This window comes from Bombus huntii, chromosome 8 (genome assembly GCF_024542735.1).
Source record: "Bombus huntii isolate Logan2020A chromosome 8, iyBomHunt1.1, whole genome shotgun sequence".
NCBI lineage: Eukaryota > Metazoa > Arthropoda > Insecta > Hymenoptera > Apidae > Bombus > Bombus huntii.
In genome coordinates, this window is record NC_066245.1 from 7,070,472 (window position 1) to 7,095,291 (window position 24,820).

At 39.6% G+C, this 24,820-nt stretch overlaps 1 protein-coding gene across 5 annotated transcripts in view; it reads left to right on the forward strand.

Moving 5' to 3' along the window:
- The window catches only part of LOC126868279 (MAP7 domain-containing protein 1), a 207,000-nt gene that overhangs the window by 2,402 nt on the left and 179,778 nt on the right, over window positions 1-24,820 (forward strand). Inside the window, exons 1-2 of one of the 5 annotated variants that reach the window (XM_050623577.1) lie at window positions 6,607-6,734; window positions 7,185-7,257. The exons of 2 other annotated variants lie outside the window; for them this stretch is intronic. In XM_050623577.1, coding sequence (XP_050479534.1) covers window positions 7,215-7,257 — 43 coding nt within the window. In that variant the 5' untranslated portion in view covers window positions 6,607-6,734; window positions 7,185-7,214. Of the gene's footprint in view, window positions 1-6,606; window positions 6,735-7,184; window positions 7,258-24,820 lie in introns of those variants that run through there. 2 more of the 5 variants (XM_050623582.1, XM_050623587.1) reach the window with 2 other exon arrangements.

Genomic DNA, 24,820 nt, shown 5'->3' on the forward strand with positions numbered 1-24,820 from the left:
TCTCAATTTTACTAATAGCCTGGTTAATAATCGCCACGTAAATTATCTTTTTCCGGCTCGGAGGAAGATATTAGAATATTTAACTTTATCCATTTTAAAATTTGTCGTGACACAAATATCTTAGTTTTTTAAATCGGAGACTACAGAAGAAGTTCTTATTTTTCATAGGGAACTTTTAAAATTCAGTATATTGTACATTATGTTACCAAAATTGTAACCCTTCAGAATTTTAAAAATGTATCTCACCATAATGTTAATCAGCTATTTTTAAAATATAGTTAATAGTATAATAAATATAGTTAATTTCCATCTCCAATTATGCCGTATTAAAATCTCTACATAGCGTTATTAAGATCAGGAAATGAACAAAAATGTACTCATCGATGTATCCTTTCTTGTAATATTCAATTCATCCACGACCTGCAATAACCTAATCGAGGGAATAGTTAATTAGCGAATAGACCGTCTAAGTTTAAATCACGGTCCAGCGATCTGATTGATCAAATTTGTTCTTCCTAATTAGCGGTAACGAATGCAGAATTATACACAATTAAATCATAATCCGAAATTACCATCCGACCCCGTTAGCGGTTGCATGAATGTCAGGAGTATTATGTGAGGCACGAGTACTCGTATTATAATATGAACGTGACTTTCCACGCGGTGATGCGGCGTCAATAAACGAAGCCTCGATAGATATTCTTCGCTGATCTGCTCTATTTGCCGTCCCATCCGTGCGCATGGTACGTGCTGGCAATAGCAAAAACAACGCGATATCGAGCGTCTTTTATATTTTCTATTAATATTTGCCTCTATACACATACACATTTAGTACAGTTCGAATGCAAGTCGAATACGCACAGACAGCCTTTGAAATGTCAGCAGATCTCTACGCATTCGTTTCCTCATTTTCCTGTGTCTTTCGATATTTTCTCTAACATAAATAAGCTATGAGCCGGTCACAGGATGCAACAGATGACGGAGGATACTCAAGTAGGTTGCATTTATTTATTCGTGGTGGCGTAGAACCGCGTTCGGTAACGGTACATCATTGTTTTGGCGTGGTCAGAAGCCGCGTTTTCAACGTCAAGCCACGATGTAGTAACCGCTGAAATAACTTTTCTCCCTATTTCAATCCCGTTCTCGGTTCCGTTCAGTTTTTTTTTTATCCCTCCGATTCGTACACATCGTACGCATCCTTAAACGAGCAAATTATCGACTTTCGAGGGCTCGACAGCGTGCGTGCTGCAAATGATGCTCCTCGTCTCGTTCCACTTTAGTGGTTCGAATGGTTGGTACGCGCGAAAGTACGCGCCAGTTACTGTTAAGCAGAATCGCTGATAATCTGTCCTTTCGTTCTGACATGTAAATAGACGCTATTCATTCAGGCTCATTGACGAGCCTTATCTTTGTTCCGCCTATGTATTTTCTTCCTTTGATACGCAAGATCAATGTTTTGTTTGAATTTCATGGTTAATTTCGTGACATTCACCGTCTTAGCGTAGATGTCGTGTAATATTTAGGACGAACGGGGAACGAAGAGCGCGCGGTGTCCTTGTGTCGTGTAAAGTTTCGATGGTTTGCCACGGCCACGTGGGGGATGGTATAAACAGGAAACGATGCAGAACGTTTTAAATTAGTCGGCATTTGTCCGACACTGAATCGGTAAAGGAAGGGGAGGCTCTAGCTCTGACCGTTTAATAAATCGTCCCATTCTATTGATAAGTACCTAGTCCGGGGAGACGTGGCGCAGTTCCACGCGCGTTCTTCGTGCTTTAGTAGAATCAATATCGTGCCCTCTCTTCGTTGTCCTGTGCGAATGCGATCTCTACGACTTTGTTCTATAACTTATTTTGCCGCGTTCGATCTTCGACGACATCTTCGGGTTTTCCAACGAATACACCGTATGTTATAGTCCTTAGACACACAAGGTATTATTGCACTGATCTAAATCAGCGCTTCGTTCTAGCTGCTCCATACGAGATGACCATACTAATTACGAGTGTAACGCTGCGCTATGTAATATGCACTAATTATTTTAACACCGTTACGTAATCGTTGACCGAACACCGTTTTCGATCAGCATTTCCTGCCTTGCTCTAGACGTTTCTCTGAAGATCTCTCGGTATGGCGAGAGAAAAAAGCGAAACTCGCGAGATAATCACGGTAGTAATTAAGACTGTAATTGTAAGCGTCGATAACGAGTAATAACGAATTCGATTTTTTACGCATCGTTTCGTCATTCTGCCTTATGTTTTAACGTCGCAATCTTTACTCACGTCGTTATATTAGTCTACGCTAAGTTATGCTAAGTTAATAATTCGCTTTGTATTATAATATTATAGTATTATAATATTTTACTATTTGATAGATACTTCGTGCATTTTTCGTACTTCTAACTTGTTTGTTTCGTGCAATGGACACGTACTTTAGTATCGTCGCGACAAATTCATCCACCACAATGTATACCTCTTTTGTTTCGACGTCGAATCTCGTCGGAGAGTTGCTTCGTCACCGAACGATTTTTATGGAGAAGAACCAATACGTCCTCGTTTATATATAGATAGCTTACCTTTCGAGCAAATGATCTTCTCGATAGTCTTGAGCTTCGTTAATTTAGCAAAATTTACTCTCGCGTTTGCCTTCTACTTAAATGTTTTCGAAATTAATTGGACGTTCTCGAAATAAATTGTCAAGAACGTTTTCACAAGTCGTGTCACGATCCTTCTGTACGTAAGTAAACAGAATACACTACGTTCTTTTCAAATATATGTAGTATTTTGCGGTAAACATAAACACTAAGTTATTCCATAAATTCTTCGCCGCTCTTATGTTTATAAACATGAGTAGTGTTTAGCAACGCTACAAACCGTACTTCTGCTGTAAAACTTACATACAGAGTTCCATAATAATAGACCTGGTATAATCAGATAACTGTTAATAACTTATTAATCCATTATTTATTTATATTGACAATTATTTGTAATCTGTGGTTTAATAGACTCAATCGAGGCGCTGCTTACGTAAGTTGATTTTTTTATCTCGCCTATCATACCAGTTCTTCGAGTATCATCGCGACCGTGGTAAAAATTCAACGTCACGATTCGCTCGATGTGTTCGCGATCGAAGTGTATTCGATATCAATGTGTCTAGCCAGATAAGATGATTATCGATGTCATTTCTACAGAAAGTAGAAAGAACCGCTGACTTCGGTGCATAGAAGAACGAGCAAATTGGCTGTTCGTACGATTTATTACGGCTTAAATTGGCGCATGCGTCACACAGTGTACGTGACTAACCGGAACTTTCCTTCCACGGTAACGCACGTGGATCATGCGGTATGCAGCGTGGATGCGATCTCTTGATGGCCAGGCCCCACGAGAAATCGTCGGAGAAAAGTTCGATGTCTCTCGAGAAACCCATATACTCCACGTTTTCACGTGTTGCGTCTGTTCAACTCGGACTTAATTTTGACGATTTCTGTGTCATCGGCCCACTGTATTCGTTCGTTACTCCTTGGAACGAAATTGTATGATCGCAGAACCGCGGACAGATTTCGCACTCGTTAAATATAAAATAGGAACTATACATATAACGATAAGATGGAAATAATAACAATTTAACTCTATTATGACTGTCATTTAATTTACTGCCCACTTAGGGATTAAAATATGCAGAATTAAATAGGAATTTGTACAAATTTCGTAGCTTCGATGGGAGTTTTGATACGAGTATCTTTTTAACTAGTTAACTCCGTTCGACGTGTATACTCGTCGTGTAAAAAAAAGATTAGCATTTAGTATAAAAACTAAAAAAAAAAAAAAAAAAAAAGGTTTGATTATTTGATTATCCTCTTTGGTTATGCTCGGTGTACTGCTTTTTATAAATTGAGTTGATTATTTTCCCCAATGCATCGGCTATTTCTCAAATTGTTTTGTGTACTTTATAATTTTTTGGCAATTTTTAAGTTTTTAATAACAATACATTTTTCCAATAATGATTCGTTAATATTTTATCCAATAAAAATGTAATCATTCCTCTTTTTGCTTTACTTTTTTCTTAAATTTTATGATAGGAGCATTTACTCTGCGGTCGACGTGTATACTCTTCATTGCTTGATTTTATTTGCGCACCCCGTAAGGGAGTTTTCAAACTGAACTTCGCAGTTAATACAATAGGTTAAATCGAAAAAAGAAAAAAATATATACATTTAATGTTTTATATTCGTTGAAAAGCAACGAAAATGTATAGAATTGTGTAATAATTTTGAGAAAATAATAATCACATTAACACGACCAGGATCTCTTAAGCTTTGGTTCTTTCTCAACTCTTCAACGATTTTGTTTCTCAATCATATGTGCTCTTGGAGACCTCACACGAACAGCATATATTCTTGCCATGCGCAGCCAAATTTCCACCATGGGCCCTAGTCTATTCGTGTTTTCTCTGAATCGTGTCGCTCTTGCTATCACTATTCTGGCAGAAACGTCCTCTCTATTCTCAATCATTCGTCATCCACGCGAATTCTTACTTGATGATCTTGAAGCGAAAGGTTCGTAAAAGTTTGTCTTATCATTGCAATATGTATTTTTGTTTGCAGAGGATGATTCAGAAGAACGTTGGGAAATTTACAACGATCTTAACCAAGTTCTGTTTAACCTACGCTTTATCGATTACATGTCTGAGTGTGTACACGATTATCTAGTCGATTAAGCTAGTATCGATTTAAAATGACTGTGAAACTGGTAGTAACTTTGACGTGGAACGTGAAAATAGCGGGAAGTTGAATAAATTCGAGTCATAGGAATAAGCTCAGCTGGAAATCATGGATTTTAAGGATTAATAAATATTTCAAAAAACCTTAGTTTATACGTTGTCCAAATAATGCATCGCAGAGGAAATCATATTTTTTGCCAAAATTCTGCGTGACTGTTATGTTTCGGAAAGTTTGGATATCGCGCGTCACTGAAGCTAGTTCTCGTTACGTAAGTTATATTTAGGGAAAGCTGAATAAGAGTGGCGATTTGAACGTGTTAGCCTACGAACCTCAGGCATGTGATAATTATAGTCTCGCCGGTGGATAGTCAGAATGTGAATAGAAGAAGCATTCGCGTTATATTCGAGCATACTTAACTTCAATGTACAAATATTTTTCTCCGGCAACGTGACGTTTTGTTTAAAATCGATGTATATATATCGTGCACGATATACATATATTTTGTTAGGGCTGGCGATACAAAATTCCTAGGAATCGTAAAACCGACCAGATGTCGCGTGTCGTAGGGACGGGGCCACGATTCTCCAACTTTTAGGTGCTTCCTGCGCGCGTTCTTGACGCATTGCTTGACTCAGTCGTTGGCACGTTGCCTGTTTAGTGTCGTCACACGATGTCCCAGGGCTCGACTGAAAAAAGAAGAGCTGCCTGCATCCGCAGACGGTACGCAACCTTCGTACCTTCTGTATGCATCCTTCCCTCGTCTTCCTATAGCACTCGGCCTGACAGAAATTCCGCCAGTAATATTCTGTCTTGAATTATCTCAATTTGCTTTTTCCGTAACCTCTCCAATGTCTGGTGCGTATGGGTAACGCTAGAGAGGACTAACGCTTTCTTCGAACAGTGCAGGGGCGATTTAAGAAACTTACAACAATTAATTTACTTTATTAGAAATTCAGGATAATGCATTGGAATATAACGAATAAATACATCTAAAGTTTCTATTGCGTTGTGTGCTACTCGATCGAGTATTAGATTCTTAGACTTTTGGCGATTTTAATAGCCCATCGAAGAATTATAAATGTTTCTCGTTTATTAGAGAATCGATAGCTGTTCTATGCGTCGTATGATTTCGCTGGAGGCGAAACAATTGTTGAACGGTTCATTGATCCTGGCAGACATTCAGTTACCTCCGTCTCTAGATATATGTATAGGTGTGCGTGTGTTTGACGTGCGAGGGGAAAAGTGAATGAGTAGTAGAACATTAAAGGAATTTGTGGATTAATCTGTTAAACGGATTCCCTCGTCACTGTCGACATTATTACAATTATGGAATCAATACATAGATATCAAAGAAAATCAGTTTTAGTTGAATTTCAGTTCTTTTAAATGTAAATGGAACGTAATTTGTTTAAAACAAATATGAAACGACACAGTAAAAAAATAGGACATCTATAAATAAAGAAATTACAGGCGATAGGAAGGCAATTCTATTTTTAAATAGACTTATTTTATGGCCTTCGTTATCTTCGAGAAAACTGAGCGAAATCGGGCGGCGAGTTAATTCGTCTTCTCCGATTAATAAATTAAAGGTATACGGGAAATATTTATCTTTTCGTGGTTCTTGGAGCAGGGTTGTGTTGGTTGGTCAGACGCCTGGCGTCGCGACGCAACGGCCACGTTGGTACGTTTACTAAGACGGTGAAAGAATCGCGAAGGTGAAGGGGCGGAGTAGAGGTCCGCGAAGCGGTTATGGGGGGTGGAGGTGGCGAGAAGGCGAAAGAGAGGAAGGGGGAAGCATGGTGCATCGACTCGACATGAGGGAAGGGGGTTGATTCATCGTGGAGGCCGCACTCAGCTTCACGCAGTCGTAGAACGAATCTCGTTCATCGCGATCCTGGACGAGCGGGACGAACCAGTTACGCGTCTTCCACGCGAAAGTCAAGGACGCGAGCCGACGGAATTCCCGCTCTCGCATTCTCGAGACACGCGAGACAATCGAGAAAGTAGTCGTCTGTTGGTACGGCACATGTTCGACGTTATTTTTCCGCGTATGCTACTCGTTCTATTCCGCAAGGAAAGAGGAGACACGGCTTCTTGATCTCTAACCTCGTGCCATTATTTGTTCCTTAAGGAAGAATCGTTTGCAAAGATCTAAGGTTATCGCGATCTACGAGTTCGTGCTATTTCGGAGAGGTATTTGTTCGAGTCGATAATGGAAAACGAAGAAACTGTCGGACGTAGAGTTTCTATGACAATATGTGCCTACACGTTATTCTAGGCAGATGATTCATCGCTTACGTTCAATCCGTCTTTAATATTCAATTTGTCCTAGTTACCTTTTTCGGTCAATCAGTTGCTGTCATCGGGATTTTCGTCTCCTCTTTCCTCTCGACGAGATATTTCGATTAGTTACAATTGTTATATTCGTCGTCACGTTCGATTTTAAACGATGTTTGGTGTGAAACAGTTCATCCAGGCAGACTCGTGAGTGCTCGCAATGGTCGTGGCGATGCTTGCTGACTACGGTCAAACTGATTTAGGTATGTGATACACAACAAACCTTCGTGTAAATGGATTACCGTTTCTTTTTAACTTAGCTGTTCTATAACGAGACCTAGTTATCATTTCACACCAATTTCATATCATATCAACTTGCATATTCACGCAGTGTGACACAATTATTTTCTCCAATGACACTAAAAGTAGCAGAGGCATGATTAATGCAACGTAAGTAGCAAACAAACGTTACGTTTCACGTTCCCTGAACGTTTATTATAGGGTAACTTTGTAATGCTGCTATCGATCGTTCGCTAGTTTTTGCAACTGTTCTCTAGCTTCACGTACGTAAAACACACGTACGTTCCTTCTCTATTTAGAAAATTGCTGAATGTAACGCAAAGTTCATGGAAACACGTGCTAGAAAACACGATCGATGTTTTCGAAGAATCTAGCTATTTCCTTGTATAATAATATGTTCACTGTTCGATAGAAAATGGAGGAAAAAGGTAGAATAATTATGCGAACGACCGTTATTGTCAGAGCGGAAGTTTTTATGCAAACTGGTCGAGAAACTTTCAGTTTGAATTCGTCGCGGCGAGTTTGCAGTCTCGCAACGTTCAACCGGTCCTATGGATTATTCCGTTAAATTGTACAGAACAGACAACGGTACACGAAACGAGCGTCCTGCCGTTTAATTCACCGCGATGATAAAAATTCCACGAGCTATTTAGCGCTCCGAACCACCGTGACACCAGTGACATTGTTACGAGGTACGAATCAGGCAAAGACCATTTACCGACTAATCGATTTCACGATGAAATTCTTTGTACGTTGCATTGAGAACTGGTTTCACGGTGGAACAAAGGCCATATGTCCGTACTCTGTTGTCTCCTTGATATTATCGTGCTTTTTAAGGCGGCAGCAAGGCGAGATCCTTTGTCGTGTTTCGACGTGGTTCCGACATGGCTTCCGCCGCTTTCACAACCCGGACACGTGCTTCAGCAATTGACCCGAAATTTTTTTTTAACTATAGAAAGCATGAAAATGGTTCGGTAAACGTGGCGAATCGTTTGATGGGATTAACTAAAAACTAGCGTTCCGCTTTAAATGAGTCGAACTAGATGAAATTTCAAAATACAGCTACTTCCTTTTTAGAATCATCCTGTATCTTTTTCATTAGGGATGTGTCTTTATTTTAAGCAATAATGTTTGTTCCAATATACTGTCGATTGTCTTTCTAAATTATTCTATAAACAGAAACAAAATCGCAATAATTGCATCAACACAACTGCGTATTGTTAAATGATCGAAATGATGTAGTTTATACGTCAATATCAGCAAAAGTATTAACCACTGAGTTTCTCTCAAATTAAACACTGATCGTGTAATGCAGTAGCAAAATTAACAAATTTTACTTGCATTTGTAAGTGTTCTGCATATTAAACGAATCATTGTAAATGAAGCTTAACGAAGTGACCGTACAGATTCGCAAATGAATCATCAAGCAAACTATCTTGCATTTTACGTTTGAACGCAAGATCTTGCGAGATAAGTGAATCAGTGGTCTTTGGCTCATTGCCCTATGGTCACAACGACACATCGCACGAATAACTCGTAATCCACCCTAGCGATTATTCAAAGACGTCGCACGTGCCCTGCTCGATGAGTGACGCATGCTGCCGCAAGGCGTGTTCATAAGTCGTGGCCTAGGTCAATAACAGAAGCCGTACTGCACATTTAAAAAACCAAACGTTTCTCTTCCTCCATCCCCGTACATGTTCATCGTTTGCTCAAAGGAACACGTTTCATGTCGTTCGTTTGTGCAAGCACAGAATTGGTCGTATTGTTACGTTTACTTAGCATTGTTCTAACGGCTTTCGATCGAAGCACAGCTGGCACCTTGTTTTCCTTTCTGTACTTGTACTGGTACTTTGGGAATGTGAAGATTTTTACACATCGGAAGGCTGGTTCCAAATTTGTGCTTTGCATCGTGTTCACCTTTCGAATATATCAAAAGGCCTCGTGCTCGTGGTATCGTTTCTTGGTACGCTCCGTCATGTTTGACGGGTAAAATCAAATATTTGTTCGTTGATTGTCGCGATTCGTGGTAGCTTTATCTTGAGGCCGGCATCTACCCGTTGCTTACGTGAAACTGCAACGGTGTGTAATTTTATCCTGTCATCATCATTGTGTATTCGTATTATTATATTTTCCTCGTGTAGCTTCTAAATAGATACTTGTCTTTAAGGTTAGAGTTTGAACAGATCAGCAGTTCTGTCAATTAAAGAGAAATTATATTCGTCGTTCTCACATGTAAAGTTACTTCACCAATTAACATGAAACGTGCGTGTTTTGTAATAGAGACAACACTGTCCTTTAAGCCTCGTGCTACTAACACTAACACTAACACTAACACTAACACTAACACTAACACTAACACTAACACTAACACTAACACTAACACTAACACTAACACTAACACTAACACTAACACTAACACTAACACTAACACTAACACTAACACTAACACTAACACTAACACTAACACTAACACTAACACTAACACTAACACTAACACTAACACTAACACTAACTAAAGTACTAAAAAAGTACTAAAAAGTACTAAAAAGTACTAAAAAGTACTAAAAAGTACTAAAGTACTAAAGCACTAAAGTACTAAAGTACTAAAGTACTAAAGTACTAAAGTACTAAAGTACTAAAGTACTAAAGTACTAAAGTACTAAAGTACTAAAGTACTAAAGTACTAAAGTACTAAAGTACTAAAAAGTACTAAAAAGTACTAAAAAGTACTAAAGTACTAAAAAGTACTAAAAAGTACTAAAAGTACTTTTTTTTTAAAAAGTACTTTGGGGTTGAATCTGAAGTTGAAGTGCTTTAGTACTTTAGTGCTTTGTGCGTGGAACGTGGTGTGTGGTGCGTGGTGCTTGGTGTTTGGTGCTTGGTGCCTGGTGCCTGGTGCCTGGTGCCTGGTGCTTGGTGCTTGGTGCTTGGTGCTTGGTGCTTGGTGCTTGGTGCTTGGTGCTTGGTGCTTGGTGCTTGGTGCTTGGTGCTTGGTGCTTGGTGCTTGGTGCCTGGTGCCTGGTGCCTGGTGCCTGGTGCCTGGTGCCTGGTGCCTGGTGCCTGGTGCCTGGTGCTTGGTGCTTGGTGCTTGGTGCTTAGTACTTGGTACTAAGCACTAACACTAACAAAAAAATTTTAGTTGCTCTATAAGCAGCTTGAAGCGTGTTGAGGTTATCCGCTAGAACAACGCGTGAATGAACGTGTAATAGAAATATATTTAAAGAAGTATAAGTACAATATACGTTGATCCAGATCCGCACGCTGGCAGCGTTACGATACGACAAACCAAAATCTAGAAAGAGCCAAAGCATTCTACGCGTGCATTGTCGCGCCGCGATTCACGGGGCATTGTTCCTCGTGCTTTTCAGGCTAGGCCAGAAAAGTACAGCTGCCTTTTCCTTTTGTATGCGCCATTCTCGTGATAGTCTAGATTTCGCGAGATCATAGATTACACCGTTGAAATGCTTCGGTAAGTGGAGAGCCTCCGCGGACGTTTCTTCCTTCTAACTTTATATTACCTTTCTTCAATTTTCTCCTATCTCGGTAATCCTCTCGTGCATTCGTCGTGTTTCTTCCGATAAGCGAAATCCCGTTGAACGCATGTAAATTCTCCACTGTAAATTTGGCTCGGACCTGGCCGAAAGCATGATTTAATCGGCGACTGGGTGTAAGGTTGATGCAAACCATACTTTTTCTTTCTAAATATTCTAAGTGGTAACCAGAAGGATACATCACTGTTGTATGTGCTATCGATCCCAGATAAAGTAGTCATTGATAGTATTATCAATGGCTAAAGTATGAATTTTGCATACTGCATAATGTAACGAGAAGCATAGATTCTTTTTCTGTATACAATAGACTCGTTTTGTATTGAATTTTGTCAACAAAGTACCTTTTTTTGCACTTATAATTTAAAATTAAATCCAACAAATGTACTCTTTTGTCACGCTTTTGTCACGAGCTCCTCAATTACCTTCCTCTGCTTGATAATATGTCCCATTAAAGAATCTCCAGAAATACACCATCTTAAATTTACAAAATTTTTAGGAAAAATTGCGAATTAATCATTTTGACTAATATAACATTACCAATCTTTCACTTCAAGGTAACAGTACATTTCCAATTTGAGTCAAAAGATTATTCAGATAACCCTTTGAATCGCAATAATTGAAGTATTGTCCATGAACTATCCTCAGTTGATACGATCGGTGACTAAAAGTCATCTGATTAATCGAGATCTGATTAATTTCTGCACTCGATTGTCATCTGTCCGTTACTCTAATTGCATTTGCATAACTGGCAACGGGCCGAAACGCGGAAACGATTCTCGCGGTAACGCGTCCCACACGCGAGCTGTGGCGAGCGGATGTTGGCCAGAAGAGAATTATTATTCCGTACTTTGTAATGTGCGCGCGTTCCGCGGCGTAATCAGTGACTTCACGCCGCGTAATTGAATATTAGAAACACGTATCATGAATCATGTGAGTGGCGTTAAATATGTATGTATCTGTGATTGAAAGCAGCCAGACAAACGTATAAAAGGCTACAAATTGTTACAGCGCAATGTCAGTGTCGTATTTTGTCTATAACTTAGAATCAAATTACATTAGATCGTTTAGAAAAGCGATATTGACAAGTGTTATGTATTTCATGTATCGTGCTTCAAGTCTATTGGAATATTGTCACTTGTAAATATATTTCTTATAACCACGTGTTTTAAGAACGTTGGTAAAAGTGTCAGGTATAGAAAAGCGTATAGTTACGGTTTTTATAGCAAGTAAATATTAATAATTGAAGAATTTTTAAAGAGTAAACTCTTCAATTTCCATAGGGTATAGTTACATTCATTCTGTAGCATAAATAAATTGGTAGTTTATGGATTCTAATTAGAGGTCTCTATTACACGTGTAATTAATATACCCGTGTATTAATCGGTAACTTTTAATTTAATACATCGGTGCACGTATATTAACATATTCATATTTTGATTCGTACGATCTATAGTATGTATATAGTACAAAATAAAGTTCCCGGTAAGTTCGGTCGGCTAATCTCGAAAATCAATGGGCGAATTTGGATACGATTTAAGAAGTATTTAAGCTCTAGTATAGTATCCGCACTGTAAAATATTCGGTTACAATGATATTTTTGCACGATTTTTTTGAGATTGCCGAAGTCGAAAATGGGAGTCGTTTTACATGGAAATAGGGCATAAAAAATTTCGGTCGACCTATTGATGCGTGATGTTCTCATGGATATGGACAGTATCTTTTTTAGAATTTGGTACTCTTAATCGATTGTACGGCTTACTCTGTCGAATTTTTAAAATCGTTCATTTTTGTAAAAAATGACCCTCCTTCTTGGCTTTGGCGACCTAAGGTATCCCCAAGAAAACACACCCAGACCAAACATTTTGTATTCCACGTACTACAATATATGTACCTTATCCGAGTATTTCTCGAGTAAGGTTCACATGTGTAATTTTTGGAAGGTTTTCGGAAGGAATTGGGAAGTGAAAATCACTACGATATGACCATTGTGGACTAAGCTGAAGCCGAAAGTACGAATAAGACACAGTTTGCAGATATTCGCTCGAGATATCTTCGTTACGATCATGTTTTGTTTATGATCGGGGTCATCGTATAGCGAGGCAATATGATTTCGTTTCCGGGCAATGTTTTCCTCTTTTCGGGAAGCTTCGCGATTTCGCTGTATGACAGTCGATGTTGTTTCACGGTCTACAGAACGGTTTACAAAGTCAATAGGAATTCACGAAATTGTCAGACATATTATTAAAGAAGATTATATAAAGTCCCGATCAAAGACTGCTGAATAATAAATATTTGACTTCACAACCATGATCTCTTGTAAAGGTCAGTTATTTTTTTTGTAGCAGTTTCTTTTACAAAGAATGTATTTTTTTCTATGTATGCTATTTGAGTATTTTAATCTCTGTTATACCAGGGAGAAGCTTACATAATTAGATAAGGTTTATATAATAGATCCATACAGAATTTGCTATTTTTCGGACACTTGAAATTTCGTTTAAATCTGATACGTTTTGATATTACGTAAACACTGTATAATATTGTGATTTTAATATCGCTACTATGATTATCTTCTTTACTTTCTTTCTTATTGTAGAGTTAAATGCTTTTGATGTTTACTAAAATAATAGGATATATTAACAACATTTTTTAACTCATAATAAAAACAAAAACAAAAATATTTCATACGTGTTCGAAAACTAATTCCTGAAATTTCTTCCATTGTGTCACTAGAAAAATTATTTAAATTTCCCATATTGCATAAATAGTTTCAGCTGTAGGAATTGAATTGAATCAATTGCGACTATATACATGGAAGAGACTTGGCACACATATTGAGCAATAGTTATCATACTCTTATGTCACTGTGGTCTCGTACTTTGTGTCTGACTTAGATTCGAATTAGATTAGTTTCCCCTTTTCATTATTATCTACAAATATTACGTATTTCGCGTATCGTAGCTAAATCACACTCTAATATTGTCACTTGTAAATCACGTGTCCGCTCTAATCATGTGTTTCAACGATATTGCTACAACATTTAGCAAATGCCTGCAAACAATTACTCGAGTTTGCACGTTAATTCCGAGCCGGGTGTAAATCTGCATTCAATTATAGCGAGCTAAGCTAAACTACGCTCGAGAAGCGAGGAAATTTTAGAAACGTGTCCGGTGAAACACACGTCGACGTAACAAAATTCCATCGAATCTATTTCTTCACGAAATACGGTATGATCGCTCGTCCTAATGGTTCTCCAACGCGGCGCGCTTTAATTAATTGCAATTGCGCAATCTGGGGTTTCTCTCCGAAAGTTTAAATACCGAGAGAAGGAGTGAAAAAGAGACGGAATATAAATGGCATTAGTCGATCGAGGAATCTCGAACGGGCCGTCGGTCTTTGACGTGTTTTCGATAATAAATCGATTTTACGTAGCCCGATCTCGCGTAGCGTTGCGTGGCTGGTCGGCGCTCGCGTTACACGGCTGACCTATTCGCACAGCTATTTGCGTGGAACGCTCAACAAATTGCTGCGCCTCTCTCGTTAGAAGCCGACTAATTTGCCGCGAGTGCCCGCTCCTCGTTCGCGCTCGTATTTTTGCGTTACATCATTCCCCGTTTTGCCCTACGCCTTCGTGACCCGTGGCAAGATGTAACGAGCACGAAACGCTACGAACAAACGAGTATTCGAGGTCTACAAAGTCTCAGGCTGGCCAGAGTCGATAGGTGAATTTACCACGAATGGAAAGAAATATCATATTTATAAAGCAAATAAAATTTTATAAATATCACATTTATACGTACGGTCTTTGACCGTCGAATTAAGATCATGCAAAAATTTCATTCTTTTAACTGCAACATGAAAATTACCGTTGACTGTTCAAATTGTATCTAAATACGTAGATAATTATGTGCGCAGTTAATATGCTATTACGCCGTGTTACAAAATTATATAGATCCGTTCGTCTGTACTAGACTGCAGTAGGTAGTTTCTTTCATTGTTAGAGAAATCTAAATTGATTGCCATATTATCCAATTCACAAGATGAAGATTCCAGATGTTTAACAAATTAATGAAAGGATAAAATATACGATTGTATATGCAGTATATGCGAAGCGCAAATGAATACGAGCTGTAATCAAGTATTGCAAGGAAATGCAAATTATGTAGATGTTTCGCGTCGGTCACGCAACGTACGTGTTTTTCATGTGTATATTCCTTTACTTAATCCTATTACGTAAAATGTCATGTATTTGAGAAGAAAGTTTCTATATTTAAATTGATAATTATTCTTTACAAAAAATATTTCAATCAATAGGAGGAAGATATACTTTTATGTTACTAGCTGCAAACTGATTGTATGAAAAACAAATATTCTCATTTACCTGGCACGAAATGTATTAATATGTATCTACATATAAGTGTACAATATCGCGGTAGTTAATAAAACTTGCCATTATATAGAGTTCGTTCGAGCCTCTCAGTTTTATTAATGTAAAATGATATTCAATGGTATCTTCATATTTTCAAAAAAAGATCGGACATTTTTACTGATGTTAATTCGGTAGCCAGAGGCGGTAATATCGCGTGACGGAGAAAACGGACGGGGAATATCGAGACCAATCATTGATATATCGACTGTAATCGTTTCGACCATAGCTACGCTTGATTCCATCTTCGTAGTGTAATGCGTGTGCGATATTGCCACAAAAAAAAAAAAAAAAAAAAAAAAAAAAAAAAAATAATCGGTATAGATATCGAATCCGGAAATCGAACAAATCGACTCCTCGAGTTTGCATATATTTCTCCGGAGGCTACCCGTATACACGACGAAGCGTAGCGTGAAACTAAACTGAATTGGTACGTTGTACGCTTTTTACGATGATTTGATCGCCGTGTATGGAACGATACGATACACGAAGATCACGGAGATCCGCTTCAAGCCGACGTTCGTAGAAATGCATAAACTTAGCTGGGTAAATCGGCGAGTGCCTATGTATATCATATTAGGCGGATTGTGTCGTTTCTCAGAAAACTTGGCGTAGAAATCGCGGTCACGATCACGTTAGGGTTACCGGTTAGCCTCGTCAGTAATATATAATAGAAAGTTCCGTGTGGTATTATTAATTGACGTTATTGAGACTGTTTTCGTGCGTTTCTAATGGGATGGTCGAGGCTTTCTAGGCTCCGCGAAAGGCGTTACTCTTTATCAAGCATGGTGATCCGATGTGGTGTTCCGCGATATATGGCTGTTTGATTGGTTGGCTAGTTCGAGTTGTTTATTAAGTCGAATGTTTTATTATTCTTCTAATCTTGATTATTGTGTACGTGTTAATCAAAATATGTTTTGTTTATTTCAGGTAAGCAAATAAAAGCTGATCTTCCAACGACGGTTTCAGTGTAAACTTAGTTAGTCTTGCGCGCGGTGAGTTTAATACGTATAATGTATATAATCGTCTCACATAAAAACTGGCCGTGCCTTTTTTCGTATCGGCAAGTCGTAAGTTACGGTAATTCGTATCGGTTGTTGCTTCCATTCTATTCCTCGTAACGAGAGATCCAGTTGCTGAGATTCGCTAATTAAAGTTTCATCTTGGCTGCAAGTTTTTCTGTTTGTTTATACGAGAGCTCATGCCGCGTGAAGAAAATTAATGTAATTATCGCCACGTATGGTGATCCTCGAGGATCGAGCGATTCTTGCAACGAGCAATCCGATGATTCGAGGATAAGGAGATCTTGCACTGTGTTAATATTTCGTACTCGACCGCTTTCGGTCACGGGAATTAAACTTGTATTTTACTCGTTTTACGCGATGTTTACATCCGCTACATTGCGAATCGACCACGATGAAAAACAAATCGTTCTCTTTTTTGCCTCGGTTCTCGATGACAGCGCCTCAATACGGTGTGCTATTAGCACGACGATTAACGCGTTCATCGTTTCGTGACAGAATTCTGTCGCCGTCGTCTAAACGAGTCTCGACAATTTCAACGGTGCAACGAATAAAACGTTACGCGAGATCGGTACGATGCCTCGTTCCCATGCCGAGGACATTTCACAGGGTTTAATTCCAAGCCGACCGAGATAGCTAGATCGAAGCTGATACCGGTGCAAAGAGGGTTAACGAACGCAATTTGCAAGCATCCCGTTGCGGTTTTTCGAGGTTGAAGGATAGGCGTGTTCAGGTGGGACACCTAGACGGCGTGACACTCGCGTACAGGTCGAGGGAGAAGGCTTAATTCCTGAGAAAGTTTCTCACGATAGGAGGTGCGCCACCGATCTTAAGTTCGTATCGGTAATCGCAGAATCCATGCCGGGGAAAACGGTACTGTGTAGCCTGTTATCTCGGCCAATAATTTCTCGCTGTTATATTTGAACAGCTCCCACGTACGGCCGGCTAATCGTACCCTGATTGCGTTTTGGTATCGATCTTTAACACCAAAAGCACGCCAGAATTACCTTCTCCTTGATCAAGCATTGCGCACAAAGTTAGGAAACAAGGAATGAAAATGGACAAATACCAATCGAGTCCATATCTTAAATCAATTTATCCGACTGAGCGGCTACGAACATTATTTACTGGTAAATTAGAGTTGTCGAAAGACTCGTAGTATCTTGGAAAAATCGTAAGCAGTTTGTGTACGATATTTCCAAGAATTATTACGTACGAATATAGAATTATCACATATTTTGATTGAAATTTCCTTTGATTATAGTATCTCGCTATTTAGTCGATAACGTTCGATAATATGATAAAAAAGTACGTGTAATATATAGGTTTATAAATGACGATGGATAGTTGTTAGTAAGCTTGTTAGTAAAAACACGTAATAATTGTATGTAGAACGACCTTGTTAAAACGTGTCCGCGCGAATCACGAGCGAGATACACGGCCAGAGTCATATTAAAAGACGCAGCAAGCCGTTTCGGCTACTCATTAGTATCCGTGAACAGAAGAACTTTAATTATTTCCATTATTTCCACGTTGAATAAGTTAGACTCCACCGTGACGTGTTCGTATATATGCACGAGGAGTACAGAAAGGGGAAAAGGAAGGTCAATCGCCGATGGAATTCTTCAATTTCGTGGTAGAGAGGTATTAAACTTCCCGCGGAAACGATGAGCTTCCTTAAGCGTGTCCGACTAATTTTCTGAATCGCACTCCGCTCGAAGATAAGGGGCTCGTTAAATTCCTTTTAATTGCTTGGCAAGCTCGCGCGCGCGGCCCGAATGGCTTTCGTGCTTTTTCTCGACGGAGTGTCTGTGAGCTTAGATTCGTAGAGACAGTGGCAATATTTGGAACAGGATACGTTATCGTTCCTCTATATGGCTTAATTAGCATCGCCACGGACGTTTGTTCTCTTATGCCAGTTCTCTAGCTTATTTTCATTTAATCATACATTGCTATGATTGGAGGCACTCTGCGTGATTAATTAAAGTGTCTCGATAAATAGGCGATCGCTCGAACGACGTGTTCGATTTATGACCTTCATTTATAGATCACGATTTCCGATAGATCGTCAGTTATAACTGTAATTAACATCGATAAACTGAAACGACACGGTTTCGCTGACGGACACGTTAACTACGTTTTATTCTTGTTGATCTGTTTTTCGAACTGCGTGCATCTGGAGATAATTCTAGAAACAGCTATTTATCAATGCGGTTTCGTATAGTTCCAAATGGTATCGTTCATTGGTCCTGTTCTGTGTTTTTGGTATCCTTTTTATGTTCGGTGGCCTGTCGTGCGTCCGATCAGAGATAAAGATACGTAGTCGGCGATGCTTAAAAATCTCATTGATTCTTAACGGCGACAAGTCGATGCTATCAGATGTTGTTTGGACGTTTCGTATGGTTAAACACGTTCCGATAAATACGCGATTGGTTCGTCGATAATCGACTAGTGCCGGGGTTAAACGACTCGCCCGGTACAATAAGACACCTAATTCTCTAATCGGCGTTCGAGACACCGAAACCACCCACGTGTACACGAACTTGCCTCGAGGCTTTCTCCTCGGCCGACCCTTGTGCAATCGACATTGCAGATCGAATGCTAACAAACGAGGAAACTTCTGAGAACGGTTTTCTAGATATCGACAGCGGTTCGGCTAGGTCGTTCACCTTGGTGGATTTCCATTGTGCTCCGCGAAATTGCTTATTCGGTAACGTAGATGGAATATGACTAAATGGTATTTGGAACATACGTCGGTGTGTTAATCTTTCCACAAATGATTCGACCAACAGTTTCATCACGGTGACAGCAATCTTACTATGTAGAAACACTAGGCAGAGAAACCACAAAGAATCGCTAGTTTATCGAAGAATGCGGTTTTAGTCGTCTTTTATACGTCTGATGAACAACATCGTTTCTCACTGTGAAGACACGGGAATCGTGTCAAACGAGCACCGGTATTTGTAATGATCGTTGTTGAAGGGTTCTTCACACTTCTCGTTGACCAGAACGAATCCATCAGGCGTCCATCGACGTTTCACGTAATATGGTCGAAGACGCGAGGAAAGGCAGGATGGACGACCTCGCCCACGTTCCATTACCCGATTACATAAACCTGACAGACACAGAACTCCGTAGAACGGCTGGAACGAGCGAGTTACTCAGCCAGCCAATGCCGCGACGTGTGGAGGCCAATGATGTTAAATGCAAAGGCCTACTTAACGTCACTTTAGTCAGCAGGGTGTGACTGCCTTCGCTATCGCCACGATACGATGCTTCAACCTATATACCTCGATGTCAATGAGCGACATGCTAATTTGCCTCGCGTACTGCCGACGTCTTGACTATTTTATTTCGATCAACATCCAACAACTATTTCCATCACATTCCATTCCGATCGATACACAGCAACTTTCGATTGTACCTTCTTTTTTCTTTTCTATCGGTTTTATATCGAGTGTAATCTACGAATGTACGATCTGCGGTGGTAGCATGTGGTAGCAATTAGCATAGAAGGCTTTTGTATGTGTATGTTGCGCGCGTGTGTCTGTTATGTGAAGCATTTTGGAATTTCATTGTATTTAGTACTTGCGGCAGGATGTGACTGTCATGATCCTGTTGCTAAGGATTGGTCTTACTTGTTCAGAAGCGACATTGATCAGCTCCATAAATCGAAGAGTACAGACGACGTTGCAAAGACTGTTTTCCAAATTTACCTTCCAATCAAATGCAATGAATTTGAAAAATGTTTCGTATAATATACGTAATACATCTGTATATATATATATATATTCATAAAAGATTTCACGAATGTCCGAATGCTTTGGTAAGCTGCTGTATAAGAGTCGTGGTCGCAATTTTCCAAGTATTGCTCTCACAATACTGGGAAAGGTTAGTTCTGGAACGCTGCTCAAGGACACTGTATGCATGGAAGGTGACGGTATCTCATATTTTCTCGACGATGGTCGTCGTAAGAATTCCAGGAACGATCAAAGAAAATTACTCGACTGTCCGGCATTTCTTGCGTTTGGTCGCTTAACTTAGTGATGGAATTAGCTCATTACCTCCCTGTCCACGTTCTGTACGATTTACCATGCTCGATTCTAGCGTGCTGCTGCAAATCGCTCACCGTTGATGCATATCGCGGTATCGTTAATCATCTAGACACTTGGCAAGCTTGCGTGCGATATTAGAAGAAAAGTAGATTATGGGCTATATATATTGTCCGAGAGAAAAAGAGTCGTGCGAACGAAACGATAGAGGAGAGTCTTTGGCGAACGACTACAGCGCTAATTACTTGTTCAGATTCAATTCCCTTTCGACTCGTTTGTCCAGTTTATGGGTGGTCTTCCGTGAGTTAGACACGGAGCATCGTGCGTCGTATCGTGAGAGTAACTCGACTCTTCTCGAGCACTTGTCCGATTTCGCGAAATGTCGACGCGCATCTTGTCGTTACTTCCTTGAAAGGAACGAAATCTCTTGAAACGTCTCGAAGAAAGTCGTTCCTCAAGTTTCCCTTCTTTCGAGTTATGCATTCTGACCATATCTGGGAAAAAAACGATTCGTGACATAATTCTCTTTCTCTCTCTCTCTTTTCTTTTTATCTCTGGTTAATTTAAACGTGCCACTCAGCTTAGGTTATTTATGAAGATTTATTCATTTATAGAAAATTTATATATGCGATGATATACACATAGATATATACGTACATAATATGCAAAGATATATAAGATATCCGAATTGTTGTAATTAGGAAAATTAAAATTGCAAAAATGCATAGAATGTATACAATGTAAAAAGATACATAGAATGTCCGGAATATGGCATCCGTGACGATATTCAGTACATGAAGCAAATCTGTCCGTGAATTCCATCTCTTTAGCTGTTTCCATAAAAATATCAATCTACGTAAAGACCCAGTGTAATTATGTAACAAATGGCGATTCTTCGGAGGTGACATAATTTTGAATTAAAATTCCGCATACAAAATGCGCACCATTGAAAGTTAATTTAAAATAATCGAGGATTTTTTGTTGTACGATTATGAATCATGGTTATCTTTTTATTTACATTTATTGAAGATATCAGTCGAGTTTCTTTCGGGCGACATATGGTTGCTTGATAACGTATCGGTACGTAGCCGTTTGATACCATACGGTTTGTTCTTAATTTGTTTGCAGCCGATCAGGAAAACTCGCCGAAGTAACATACTAACGAAATGTAGATAGTAATTAGTTCCGTAACATACTAACGAAATCATGGGGACGCGTAATCGAGTGATTGAAACATGCGAAAATTGCCGATGACCCTGAAAATGGAATGCTGCTGGGCGAGTGTGACTCGACAACTGGTGTTTGAGATCCGTCAGACGTTAAAAGAAATTTTATCCCGATAGCCATTTTTTTTCAAACCAATGTAAGAAATGTTATTAGATAGTACTAGGCACATTCGTGGATAAATGCGTTGCGGATAATTGATAATCGTAGAAAGTTTCGATAACTTGGCTCGATAGGAATATTATAGAAGATCTTGATCGTAATGATTCAATCAATGACGGCCAGCGAAGCGTTACTTGTATCGACTGATTCGTTCTTCTAAATTAGCGTATAATTGTCAGAAGTTATTTTAAAAGGTTTATTACGGTCAATTGGAATCTATCATTGACTGTAAACGTGCGATTCTAATTAAAACTCTACCAACATGAAGAGTGGCTCTGTGTTGCTTAGTCGCTTATTTAAAACCAATTACAAAGGATGGCTCGATTAGAAGGGGAAGAATGCCAAGCTAACGCGTAACTCGGCAGTAAATGAAATACAAATATATTACTCTCAATCAGCGTAATTAGAAACCATTATTCAGTGAATTGCTAATGAAGGTCACATGTAGCAGAATGAACAGTAAGATCGTATTAACATGGCGCAAATGCCGATGCATAGAACAACGTTATCGGGCAAAGGGTGGGGAAGAGGCAGGCAATGGTAAGACTCTGGCCGCGATGATGACGTGTACGTGATAAAAATGTTTCGACTTACATAAGCACGGAAATCGTGCATTATACTTACGTGGCGAGTTGAGCAGACACAAGACAGGTAAAGGCTCCTCTCGGTTTGTCTGTCCGGTTCACCTTTGCTAGGACGGTCGGTGCTCTTCAAGGTCAAGGTGAAGGCCTCTCGTAACCCGTCGTCTCGGCACTCGGTCTAGGTCGTCGGACCGGATGGACGAACTAGTTGTTTCCCTCTGACTACTATTCGTTCCTTTTTCTAGTAGTGATGTATTAGCCTTACAATTTTATTTTCTTTCTAATTCAGTTTTACTTATCTTCTTAACAACGTGTGGTAAATCCTTGAACTAAATGTTGAAAATTCGCGTAGAATTTTTTATTTGTTGATTAAGAGTCTCTATCTTCGTCGTATTTATCCTCGCTGTGTTCACGAGGGATTCGTCTATTTTCACGATTAATGTAAATTCTGTGACGATAAAAAAAAAAAAAAAACATTGTGCGTACTTACATGCGTATAGTTGAGAATATAAATCGATGGCATACAACGTGTCTCTCGTGACTTTCCGATAGCGGTAAATGTTAATAGTTACTGCAGAGGTTTCATTCTGTCCTCTTTTCTATAGACAACGCAGTAAGTGAAAAGTTGAATAAATTGATACGAAATCAGCACGCAATTGACCTAAATTTTCGAAGGTAAAAATCTGCGTATATCTGGAATTGCCTTGTTCAAGCATTACTATCAATTGTATATCCTACTTTCTTTATAACGATGCTTATCAGAAGATCGGTATGCATTGCGAAATTGGTATTCCGTTGAATAGATATTTGCTTTCATTGCAGAAGGCAGATCTGTTTTCCTTCTAAGCTGAATTCCTTCAGTTTGATTTACTATTCAGTCACCAGGTGGAAGCGTTTGGTACGAGGTTCAACTTGTTCTATCCCCTCCTGCTTTTTATTCGACGCGCTCGATCGACCGATAAATCTCTTTGTTACGATTCTCGAGCTACTCGATCGGAGTTCCTCGTGTACCACCTGACGTGTCCACCACGCTGCCTGTCGTGTCTCTTCTTATGGAACCTGGCGACATCGACGTAATAAATATCTCGAATTTCCAGCAGTCATCGACGATACATTTCTCAACGAGGCATTTCTATAAAGTGCTTCAAACAAAACTTCATCTATTTACCTACCTGGCTTTGCAATATATGTTCAAAGCGTGAGTGCTTTACGCTGCTTCAAACTAGCTTAAACTTGGAAACGGTTACGTTTCATTGACTCCAAAGGCTGGATATGATTAAAGGGTTCAAAGCGTTTTCTCGTGGGACGATGGAATTACGTATTAAACACTTAACCGAGTTTAACGGAACAAGTTTCTTGTTGCTGATTCTATTACAACGGAATTGTGGGACATTAATCTTCCTCTTATCGTTAATTTACCTTGTGTTAGCTTCTGCTTCGTTTCGTACCGTATTCTTCCACCGGTGTTTGTTCGACGGCTCGAACTTTTGTACACGTTTCACATCGTCCAAAAGAATATCGTTTACGAGAAACTTCGAAGCAAGATAATCTGTCCGTATTAAAATTTATGTGCTTCGGTAGAATGCGCGATGAGAAAGGCAAATATCGAATTATGTTCTGTATCACGTATCATGAAAAGAACAGCTCTCCTGCATAACCGAGTTAAATATAGTGGAAGCTTACCCGTGCGCGAACCGAGGAAGATCTCAGTTTGTAAAGATAGTCGTGGCGAATTCTTTTACGTACGGAAGCTCGGAATATTCAGCGTCTATCGCGAGAAACCGTAAGTTTCTTGGATGGAGCCAGCCTCACTGGTAACTGCATGGTCAGCTAAACGCTACTTCATTTCAAGGACGTCTGTCGTCTAATTCAATTCCTTTTCCTTATCTATCGTCCTTAACGTTGCTCGATTTCTTTTTTTTTTTTTCTTCGTCTTCATGGCTCGCTGGTGTCGTTCAGCGTTCATTCCACTCAGTGAAAAAGTTTCCCTTGCTTTCCACGGCGCCGAACCCACTGCGCGCATCTAAAAATATGCGGCAGGTATTTAAAGAACGGAAAATCCGATAATCGTTGCCGTTTGACATTCTTCAGTGTCGAAGGAGAATTGGTATTGAACCCGGCGGAATTCGCGACTCGACCGGCAACAAGCGACCGCTCCGTACCACGACCTTTTCAAACTGCATTTCCACGAATAATAAATGGTTATCGCCACTATCGAGTAGCATTCAAGGATTATGAAACACGGCATTAAGCTATGCGTCGATATATCAGCCGGCGGAGAAAGCGTCGAATTTTTTCGCGTCGACGAGTTCGCGCCGCGTCACCTCTCGCGAGTCGCGAGTTTAATTTATCGTAAAAATAGTTGACGAACGATCTCCCCTTCGCGCGCGCTCTCTCTGTCTCTCCTTCTCTTTCTCTCCGTGTTCGTTCATGTGCCACGAATCGTGCACAAGCGGGCGAGGGTACGTCACGTTTGATCGAGAGGGTTGTGTCGCGCACAGAGCTTAC